General features: G+C 35.4%; 1 protein-coding gene across 1 annotated transcript; it reads right to left on the bottom strand.

Annotated features, from left to right (window-relative positions):
* Positions 1-5176: 5176 nt before the first annotated feature.
* Positions 5177-8173, bottom strand: LOC150096028 (cuticle protein 14-like). The gene is made up of 3 exons (XM_090409371.1): positions 8129-8173; positions 5929-6036; positions 5177-5566 (listed from the first exon to the last, which is right to left on the bottom strand). Exons 1-3 carry the CDS (start codon positions 8132-8134, stop codon positions 5267-5269), a joined length of 414 nt encoding a protein of 137 aa, XP_090265497.1. The 5' UTR covers positions 8135-8173; the 3' UTR covers positions 5177-5266.
* Positions 8174-12291: the final 4118 nt, after the last annotated feature.

Here is a 12291-nt window from a genome sequence, read left to right as displayed (position 1 = left end):
TAGGAAAGTCTCACATTCACCATGTGACGTAATCAACACACTCCCAACTTATCTCTAAAATATCGATTTTCAGGTTCTTACCTCTTCTGTTTGTCGATCAGTGCTAATTTCTGAGTGATGTAATGGATTATTAAAGCCTATAGCTGCTTGGCTAACGGTAAAGCACCACATCAAGAAAATCCACTGAAATATAAAAATCAAAACAAGAATAAATTAAACTTAATGAAATGTCGGTATATTTGCGCTAACTGCGGGGATTCAGCAAAGAACTTGGAAGAACGCACTTACCTTCATGTTTTATGTCGGTAGTTTTCTACGGACATCGAAAAGACTACAGGGTGCCCATATTTATATCAAATGTTCTCTCACACTGTGAGATAGTTTCGAGTACAATTCGTTTATTGGTTAGTGAGTAGTAAGGTGCTAGTAACATCACAACAGATAAGCACTGGAGTGAAAAATTTGACAATGTGAGGAACCTCCAATGTAACTTGAACTGTTGTAAAGGTCATTGGGAATATGGAATGTAAACTTAATCCTATCGTATTATATCATCCCCATAAGGAATTTATAATCTAATATGCATAGTTTAATGGTCGGGTTCTTTCTGTTATTTATTTATTTTCGTCACCTGCAGCTCTCTCTGTATTGTATTGTGGACTTCTTTCTTTCTTCATAGTGACGCTCTCGTGTGTGCTTTCTCTTTCTTTCTCTGTCTCTCTGTATGCCTTTACAACTTCTCATTTGGAAGAGTTGGGTGGGTGTGGCCGATTGATTTCTTCCTGAATAAACCAGTTCGCTAAATTTGACCACACGTGGCCTTCAATAGAAAGTAGGCCAGGGTTTTCAGAGGGTGAAGACGATAGAGGAAGACTTGTTTAGCCTTAGGCAACAAGTTCTCAAAAGGAATTTGACATTTGATTGGAACTTCTGTTAGTGTTCAAAGAGAGAGAGAGAGAGAGAGAGAGAGAGAGAGAGAGAGAGGCTTCCGTAATTGATTTCTGGTAGTAGATTGTACGGGATAGTCTTTCGTGTCGTAAATTTGAAGCTAAATGACATATTGAGGAACACTTTTTTATTTTAAATGAAAGGTTGTGCCTTTGAAGTTTTACGGGCTGCAATAGCAGCGTGCAATATAAGGCTTTTTAGATCATTTTCTTTCTACCTGGCATACTGCGTATGACGTCGTTGGATGCCATGGTAGTCAAGTATTATATCCGAAGATTTGTTTTTAATTCCAGGAGCAAATATTGCATTTTGTATTTGAACAAACTGGTTGAAGTAGTGTAGATGGCAGCACTGTTTCAGTAGAAATCTGTCATAATCTTCCAGGCACTTTGTCAAGGGGAAACAAGTTCTTTTATAAGCATAATTTCTGCGATGTTAGATTCTTTATTCCTATCTCTATTTTGTTCTCAGTTCGTCTTCCAGGCGGTAAAAGTTGCTTCCCCCCACCCCTTGTCAGATCGGCTAACTCGCCTAAGTTGAGTTAGCCGATCCCTTATAAATTCCCAAAGAAAGACTTTCCGTCCTAAAGGGATTTTGGGCGTAGACATTTTCAAACAAAAATCATCACAGCTACACTGAATTAAAAAAATATAGCATTCTACGTATACAGTCCTTTTTTATTCCTTTCATATCGGAAGGTATTCGCTAAAGGGTGTTAAACAGAAAAATAACCCATTGCTAAAATATAATAATAATAAGTAATTGGAAGAACGAGGGTACATTGCACCCTTCTGCTGGAAAAAGACCAGGGTCCGATTCTTGTCACAGCGGGAAAAAATCTTCCTATATGGGCTCCCATAAACCAACCCGATTGTTCCATTTAGCACAGGCAATTGACAGAGTATACACGTAATTTGAGCCTCCGTAGCTCAGTCGATATACACGAAGCCCCCTTTGGTCGGAAAGACCTGGGTTCGATTCCCGTCAGTGACGAGAAGAACCTTATCTGTTCTCTTTCGACGAAAGGTCGGTTAGCCGGCCTCATACGGGAGGGAGAGGGTTTTTCCACCCGGAAACTCGGGTTTTTTGTCCCCCAGAACACGCAAACTTGCCCCGTGAACACACACGGATTACAGTCATGAATACGTCCCAGCCTGTCCCGAGCTCGGATAAAATGGGGGGGGGGGAAGCAATGGTGAACTACCGTATAAAAATCTCACCAGGAATACTTTGTGGGCAAGTCTACAAAGTCACCTACGGTCGGAAACGACTGAAAGGGGAAAAATCGACCGCCACACGTAATTTACAGACAAAAGTCAGCGGCAGATGCAGTGTGTATAGATGATGGATGGTGGCGTATGCATAGATAAAGGATCATACAGTTTAGACGGTGGATTGTATGGTGTGGAATGCCGTTCCTCGATGAGGCCATGGATTCCTCGGAGTGACATGTAATAATAATAATAATAGTCCAATCTGTAGATTAAAACGATGGATGGTAGTGATGGTCCTAAAACTAGAAATTGCGATTGGTGATAAAAATAGTTCAAAGATTATTTTTTTTTTATCCCTGAACACCTAAAAATAATCAGATCTGTCTACTAACGAGAGTTTACGAAGTATTTTGTGCTTTATTTTTATACTTCATTAGATATTTTATACTTCTAAAACCTCTAAAACTTCTAAAGGTGATACAGGAAAAAATATTTGATTACCACTGCATGGAACCCTTCACTCTGCAGTGACAATGCGATAGTTTGTCGTGCGACTCTTGAAGACCCCACAACCGGTTTAGATATCCCAGTGTTCCTCCCCCTCCAAAACATTGACGCTTTGTGCGCAGGAATGGGAGGAAACTCAATCATTTGGTCTCACAGGAAGGCTTGGGTGGGGTAAAAAGAGGCCTTGGCATCGTTTCTTCTTCGAAGGTGTCGCCGATGTGATAAAGGACGACCAGTAAACAGATTATTACGGTTTCTAATATCACGTGACCTTGATCAAGGGATTAGAATTAAATCTTCTCATAAATTGTAGTTTTTCTTGTTCTGTAAGAAAGCCAACGTAAATGAAAGTCTTCAAAATTCCCCGTTATATTATTCTGAGTGTCGAAAAGCTACTATTTATCTGTCAGTTATCTTATTTGGAACCCAAGAGTAGGATAACAGATTTTGACGTTTCGACTCATTTAAGTCACTTCTCTTCAGATGAAATAATGAGTAGAAATTTAAAATAAAAAAAAAATATGACAAATCAAAATTTCCTTCAACACACAGTCTTCTTAAAATGTAGCAACATTTCCCCAGATAGCTAATCTGAATATGTTAATTCCATTATTTTTTTAATATGTATTTAAAAGGTTGACTAGAATGATAGCTTATTTTAAACGACACTGGTATCATACATGTTACATTTAAAAAATGTAACATGTATGCGAAACATGTAACATATATACGAAAAAAATATACTTTATTTATTTATTTTTATAAATAATCATTTATCTTTTATTTTAATTTATAATTAATTATTCAAAGTTTATAAAATTTAATAAAAGTGAAAAACACACCTTTAATTTTTTAACATCATAATATTACATTTAATTTATTATTCAGTTATGCACGTACTCTCGATCCATTTAAAGGCTGATTGAGTCTTCGAGAAGTTCGGTTTGGGGATGACAATAGCAACTATAATTCTAAAGTTATGGATACGTTTATCTTAATGCTAAAATATAAATAAATGAAAATGTTTAGGAAAATAACTAGCACACTCTATTAGGGATAAGATAAAACTATCAGGGCTAGAAACCAAAGCGAAAACAGGTTATTTACGGGCATCTGTTACTAGCTTGTGCAAGAATGTTTTCGGCCAAGTAAACAGACTGCTACATATATTGAATGCCTTAAGCTTGAAAAAATATTGAATGCCTTAAGTTTGAAAAAAAAAAAAAATAAGACATTAGATATCTGGAGCAATTTACTGCAGATGACAGATTCGTTTCAGTTTTGTTGAGGATTCAATGAACATTCGATTTATTGTGAATGGAAGAATTCAAAATATTAACTGAATATAATACGACACAAAATAGTATCTACTCATTTTTTTTTCTTGCAGGAGTCATCTATTGGAAGAATTAGAAGACATGATTTATTTTTGTTTAGAAAATAAAGTATCATAGTGAACTGAATTTGTTTTAAGTTCTGTAATTTTCAAGGAACCACCATATTTCTTCGATACAGTTTTTTCCCAAATGAATTACAATAGGAAATTGAATACAGTATATAAGGATATTTCTAACTGCCAGATGTATAGCTGTTAAGGTGTTTTGTCGTGAAATTATCTATTCGGATAGGTGTTTGTATTTTTAGTAAAGTACCATAGCGACAACTGCATCTTTAGTATCAGCATGTGAAAACAGAATATACTCACAACAAACCAAACAGTCGCCGTCACATTTACAATTCTTGCAAGCATTATTATTTATTTCTTCATTGTCACCAAGTTGCTTAATAAGATCAATGATCATAATAACATGACTAAGCTTCGTAATTAGTGTAATACAACAATGGCGCTCCATTCTTGATGATGTTCTAGTTTTGTGAACATGTTTTACACTACTAAATATTCTTCCCTAACTTCTGTAAAATTCCATTCCTTAAAAAATAGCGATACAGAATGTAGGAATACAAATTTTGTTCCTATATTAGAAAGGTCAACATATTAACTACTCTCATTTATTTTCAAATATCTATTTGACACCATGAACTAGTTCGAGCCTATTCTGCAATGTGCATTGATATCTTGAGAATGATTAGAAAATGCATTGTTTTTCTAAGTATAAAATAATATTAAGCGAAACACAGAAATAACCAAAAAAAAAAAAAAAAGAGAGAGAGAGAGAGATTGATAGAAAAAAATTCTTTGTTTCTGTATCAACAGCTCAAGGAGTATGCATTTCTCTCCAGAAAAACTTGACAGTGATTTCATACGACTTTTTAATTATTTTTAAACCACTCTGAACAAAACAAATGCTTTTTCGTTTAATTTATTAAAATCGAAATGAATTGTAATTGTTTTTTTTTTTCTGTTATTTCCAATAGTTAATATTTTATGTTAATAAAAATTGCATTGTATTGATTCACTTTCCTTTCTCTATGAAATTCTGTATTGGTTTGTAAGATGAAATTGCGAATTTGGATATCAAACTTTTATTAACGAGAATGCCAACGCATGCATGATTTTTTCATTTTATTTCTGAACACCAACCTACAGATCACATTCGGAACAAGAACTCCTTTTCAACAGTTTGAACTTATTACAATTATGCCATCACATATGGGAAGCCATAGACAAATCCAGGATGATAGGAAGCGATATCAACCACACCCTTCTTGATAGCTACATTGGCAGGATCTTTCTCAGCAACACCTTCTTCGTTGGTTTTGATATCTGCCCGGAAACCACCTTCATCAGCGACGTAATTGACAATCCTCATGCGACCATCAGTGTCTTTCAAGCCATACGATCCTGCTTTCTTTCCCGAGGCATCGCCGTGTTCTCTACGGAAGGAAGCCCCAACGCCATGACCTTCGTTGTAGCCAAAAGCATAGTTTCCTATGGGCTAAACAAATAGTAAAAAAAATGAAACACAAACAATGATGTCATTGTATTTTGACGTCACTGCTATAGAATTGATCTTTTTTTTTTTCAGACCACGTGCTAGCACGCGGTCTGAAAAAAAATATTGAGTGAACATATTAAGAGTTCATTCAATATGTAGATTTCTTTCATTGTTTGCTGATATTTTCAATTATATTTTAGATATTTTTCACATGTTAGTTTCTATTAATATCTACATGGATTTTTTTAAAATATTTACATTCTACCTGGATTTAATTTCATTATATTTTGTAACTTTAATTTCGTAAGGATGTCAAACTCCTTATTAAAAAAAAATACTACAAATGAAAATGACAGACTTACGTCTTGACTACGAAATTGGATACTACTGCCAAGATGGCCGTAAAATCCAGGATATCCATAGAACATCTGTCCCTGGATGGCAACGACGAGAGCACACAAAATCAGCAACTAGAAAAAAAATCCCAATTAATCCAAAAATTAGTCCAAAATTAGTAATAAATTGTCATTTTAAATTTTACGTTATGATTTTTCAGAGGTAGCTATACAACCAACGTCGGTTATAGAAGCCTCTGATATAAAGGATTTGAGTTAGAAAATGGATATTTTTTTCTTCCCGTTTGTCTTTCTTAACAGTATGTTTATCTCCGCTATAGAAGAGAGTTTCTTTCTATTTTTTAAAAATGAATGTCTAAATTGTAATGTTAGAATGCGTGGGATATTTCAAACTTCACTTAAAATTTTTAACATATAATCGGGTGATCCTTTAAACAGAAAATGGGTGTGTTGTGAAATTTATAATACGTTTTAAAAATAAGTTTAAAAATAAATAATAACTTATATAAAAAACTATATAATAAATATTAAGTTTATCTAAAATATTTCTATAAATTATATTTTTCTAAAGTTTTTAGAATTATTAAGAAATTATACCAACACCTTTTATTTATTAGTAGAAAAAATTATTATCATTGTTTAGAATGAATTGGTTGTCCAGGGTAACAAATGGCAATGCTGTAGCCAATGAAGTTTTAACTGAGGCTCGGCTATTGCCGTTACCCAGCCATGACTAGAGCTTTTTAGCTCAATAACACTCCATCCACACAGATTTTCTTCATTCAGATGACGGGATAAAGAGTCAAGGACTCAGTCCATCGCCCAGTTCTTATAAGAACTATAAGGTTGCGGTTGCGGGGTGAGGGTGAAAGCGTCGACCGTGAGATGCGGTGATCAATACCCTTGGAGGGTAATGGATGGCAATGCTGTAGCCAATGAAGTTCTAACTGAGGCTCGGCTATTGCTGTTACTCTCCTGCCATGATCAGAGCTTTAATAGCTCAACAACACCTTATCCCTACACTGTCCTCTACAGATAACGGGGAAGATGAAAAGCATTCTTGCTTCGCCCTTTTAAGCCAGTCCTTATAAGGATAAGGTTGCGGTTGCCGAATCCATTACCCTTGGAGGATAATGCTTGGCAATGCTGTAGCCAATGAAGTTCTAACTGAGGCTCGGCTATTGCTGTTACCCTCCTGTCATGATCAGAGCTTTAATAGCTCATAACACCTTATCCCTACACCGTCCTCTACAGATAACGGGGAAGATGAAAAGCATTCTTGCTTCGCCCCTTTAAGCCAGTCCTTATAAGGTTGTGGTTGCCGGGATAAGAATAGCACCAGTGTAGCTAATGCATATCATACGAGGCGACTAAAATTGGTACCCTTGGAGGGTAATGGATGGCAATGCTGTAGCCAATGAAGTTCTAACTGAGGCTCTGCTATTGCTGTTACCCTCTTGCCATGACCAGAGCTTTATAGCTCAATAACACCTTCTCCTTACACTGTCCTCTACAGACAACGGGGAATATGAAAAGCAATATTGCTTCGCCCCTTTAAGCCAGTCCTTATAAGGACTATAAGGACTGGTTTGCAAATAGATTCTCTTATGTAATTTATAATTGCTTATATATATATAATTGTTATTTCTTTCAATAAATTATAATTTCTAATAGACTTATATCAATAGAATGAGAATTCTGGTAGTTGATCGATAAAGAGTTTTACGAGGACCCCAGGGGTAGACAATATCGAGAAAGGACCAAAGAAAGACTGAATCCAAAAGGATCGTCAGGGTCCTACGTGCACTGGAACCCAGACCCGCCCTTCTCCGCAAACGAGCAACGGGGCTACTACGATGTCAATTCTCTGAATGTTTTTTTGCTAATATCATAATCTCAGATAGTTATATTCGCAAACTACTAATCCCATAAAACAGTTTAAAATTCTAATGACTTGAATATGCTTTAAGTAGGAAAAAAAAACAAGTCTCCCCCCTTCTCCCCCCTTGAGAGATGTAGGTTCCCTGCTTAGATCTAATAGGATATCCTGCTTGGAGCTAACAGAATATCCTTTATAGTAATATTAATGTTAGTTTTATTTCTATAGAAAATAGTATAAGAAGGTTCTTAATATTGTATATATCTATAAATTAACGCAACAGGAGAGCTTAAAATACAAGACGGGACAGTAATAATATTACCTTACCTTCATGATGGCGATGTTTATGATCGTATCCCTCGAAGGTGGGGAAGACAAGAAGGTGTGGCGTTTTTATAGTGTCAAGTGAAAGGTGTGACCTTAGGATGATACAGTGAAGCTCCTGTTCATTTGCATGCGTCAGGGTCATAATCATAAGGAAGTTTAAGAAGTAAGTACGTTCCAATACACGATTGGTTATTTCGATCTTACTCTCACAAGGATGAGTTAACAGGAATCTGGCAGGATTTATTGGATCATTAGCATTCCACCAACGCGCATGTTTGGGTGCCCTAAATACAAAATGCATAATAAATATAACGGAACGCGTCGATATCTTCAGTCCCCCCCCCTTCTGTACTTTTTTGTTTTAATGAATATTTATCTGATGCCTCAAAAATAAGAGAAAAAAGGGTTGCACATTTTGTTAAAACATACAAGAAACTAAGAATAAAAAATTAATTGCGGCAATCCCTTGATATACTCGGCAAGAGTTTTTTGATTAACGCGCCTTTAACCCTCGGGGGCTCGCAGATGATCTGACAGATACATGCAAAATGTTTAATATAAATATTCTTACACAATTCAGCGTATAGCTTGGAGGTCATGAGTGTACATTCTTATGTTACGAGTGATATTCCGCACTGTTTTTTACTGTCAGGTTGGTTTAGCACATGTTATGTAAAGGTTTGTGATATTTGACAGTAAATTGTATCTGAGAGATACCGCGACCTCCGATGTCAGTATAGTATAGTTTAGTTTTCTTTTTTTTGTTGTTCAATAATTTCTAGACTGTAACTGAAAATAAATAAATTGTGTTGCTGAAATAGAGAGCCAAAGGCTTATTTATCATACATGTCCTCTAGGAGATGCGCTTTACATTATGGAAAATACTAAGGAAAGTGATCTGGAGCTTACTCCACCTTTACTACTAGTTGCCCGTAAGGTTGCTTATGCTTGCATCCGCTGAAACCTTTAGTTTCTATATATTCGGCAAGAAACTCTTGTAGTTTCTTTATTCGGTTATGAAATAATGTTGGATTCAATATCCACTTCATTTGTACCATCATGTATTATATTTGCAGTGTTTTTTCTTTATGTTTTATTGCTAGTTTGCCGAGGTCTGGAAAGTCATTTTGCTTGTTATCGTAGAATTTATGCCGATAAGAAAAAACTAAAACTGTTCAAACGAATCTTGAAAACTTCTTTTGATAAAAAAATTGCAGTAAATAATGTGGGTATAAGTATTCATTAAACATTTACTTTGCATTCATTTTTTATCTTTCCTAAAAGAGTACCATATAAAACGAATTATTAATACAGTAATGGATCATGGACGAATTGTAATTTTTACCATTGATTCTTAGATTTGATTAACGCGATTTTGATATACGCGGTAACATCGAGGGATTAATTAACCACGTTAATTGAGGGATACCTGTACTGTATCATTAGGAGGCCCACTTATTCCTAAACTTAAGATCAAAAGGAATACTTCATATTTAGAAAGGGTTCATAAAATGAAAATATACAAGGAGATGATTAACCACAGGCACTAGTCCTTGTAAGGACTGGCTTAAAGGGGCAAAGCGGAATGCTTTTCATCTTCCCCGTTATCTGTAGCGGACAGTGTAGGGATAAGGTGTTATTGAGCTATTAAAGCTCTGATCACGGCAGGAGGGTAACAGCAATAGCCGAGCCTCAGTTAGAGCTTCATTGGCTACAGCATTGCCATCCATTACCCTCCAAGGGTATTAATCACCGCATCTCACGGTCGCTTCTGTCAAGTGACAGGCACTAGTAAATCATCTGTTATTATATATACATTATTATAAATAAAATAAAATGGTGGATAAATAAATACAAATTATTTTTAAAAATATAAGACTTATTGATAAACTGACCATAGATTTTTAATGTTCGTACAATATTGCCTACCGGTTTCGCTAGTAACTGACTAGCTTTTTCAAGGCTTGCACAGTACAAAAAATGATAAATGCAAAAAAAGTTTAAGGATACAAAAAAACGTTAGTACCTGTTAGGTAGCTAAGGTAAGACGTTCGCGTGACATATCTGTATGAATTGTGACTTTCTACTAAGTATCATGAACACGCGTTACATGCAAACGCGTAATATGATTATTTGCGTACTGTAGTTCTGTTGAACTGAGGGAATTAATTAGATTTTTCCAAGTATCGTTCAGTATGATCCCTTTATTTCTGTTTAGGTTGCTGCCTGTATGTAGCACTACTGCTGCCTCTTTAAATAATCGATGTCTGTAATCTTCGTCTACGTAGGGCATAGAGCTGTTATTCCAGTCTATAGTGTGGTTCGAAGTTGAAAAGTGATGTGCTAACCCGGACGTCATCGTTCTGTTGTGATTTACATCGCCAACATGTTCTTTCTGTCTTATTTTCAGGCTTCTCGAAGTTTGTCCAATGTAGGAAAGACCGCACGTGCATGGAATATTATACACACCTGGATATTTATAAAATGGAACACTGTCTTTAGGAGATCTTAGAACCTGTCTGATGCTAGTAGTTGGTTTAAATACAGCCTTAATGTCATGGGCCTTTAACAATCTCGCAATTTTGGTGGAAATTGAACCCATAAAGGGGATGTCTGCTGTTGAAATTTGCTGGGAGACTGTTCTTTCTTGTTGGTTTTCTTTGTATAGAAATTTGTTGTAGGTTTTCCATGTTGTCTTGCCATATGATGAAGATATCGTCTACATATCTCCATCATACTGAAGATTTAGGAGTAATGCTGGTGAAGATTTCATTTTCAAATTTCTCCATGAAAAGGTCTGCACATGGTGGTAACAGAGGGCTGCCCTTTGCTAGGCCTTCTAATTGTTTGTATACCTTGTTAACTTTGAAGAAATTTGATTGTAGGCAATGCTTGAACATCTTTGTAATATCAGCAGGAAAGAGATCTTTGATAATGTTCATGACTTCTTCTATTGATACATTCGTGAACAAGGATACTACGTCTAGACTGGCCATTATGTCTGTTTGTGTTATCTTCACGTTTTTGAGTTTGTCAACAAAGTGTTGAGAATTTTTTATGTAGGATTCTGTTTGTCTAATTTTTCCCTTAAGTAAGTTCGCTAGGTGCGTAGCCAATAGTGCTTATTTTAATTAAATTAAAGAACTTTTTAAAATATCAAATATTATGTTATATTTTATATTAAATTATACTTACAGTTATATTTAATTCGGGATTTATAAACAATTTAGATGAGACGTGGTTTATCTAACTCGAACCAGGAAGCTATTGATTTTCGCTGTGGCTGAGGTTCAGTTCTTCGCTTTTTCAGTGGATAGGATATTGAGTTTGAATAAATACAGACTTGTGGGTGGATTCTCATCGTATCAGCGAAATATTTTATTTACTCATACTGTTTGCCTTTTTTTTTTAAAGTAAAACATTACTTTTCCTTGATTGTTTATGTAAATGATCAATAGAACAGGTGCCGTTTGAAGTGAGCCACACCCATTAAGATAATCAGGGTGGGTAGAGTGAGGGTATCGTAATGGAAATTAATTAACCAATAATGAAACAGGATGCAACCTCCGAGTCTCCTACAAGATGGTGACTCATAAGGAAATCAAGGTATAATGAATAATTGAACATACAGACGATTTATTTTATTTTTGCTGTTTCTGTGATTTTGGGCGAAAGAGATTGACGTGGTCGCACTTGATTATTAATTCAAGAGTGAAATCAGCTGGTATGACTTTTTTTAATTATTTTATAAATAAAATATATAAGATAAATAGAATTATTATTATTAGAAATAACTTTACAGATTTATTCAAATTAAGTGGATATTGAATCCAACATTATTTCTTAGCCGAATAAGAAACTCAAAGATAGAAAATTAATCTAAGAGAGTTTCATGCCGAATATAGAAAACTATAAAAGTTCTGCGAGTCCAAGCGTAAACCAACAGCTGGTACATGCTGGGGCAACTCGTAGTAAAGGTGGAGTAAGATCCGATCACTGTCCTTAGTATTTTCCCATAATGTAAAACTCAGTTCCTAGGAGATGTATGCTGTTATATATTATGGGAGAAGGTATGACTTCTCAGACTACCCAGACCGGTTTCGACATTTTGAGGTCTCGTCATTGAGTAGGTAGACCTAGATGTAAATACTGAAGTTGCAGTA

Source organism: Typopeltis vanoorti, chromosome 19, assembly GCF_054136105.1.
Source record: "Typopeltis vanoorti isolate ZY-2024b chromosome 19, IOZ_Tvanoo_1.0, whole genome shotgun sequence".
Taxonomy (NCBI): Eukaryota; Metazoa; Arthropoda; class Arachnida; order Uropygi; family Thelyphonidae; genus Typopeltis; species Typopeltis vanoorti.
Note: the sequence above shows the minus strand (reverse complement) of the source record. Positions and strands in the feature narration are given on the sequence as shown.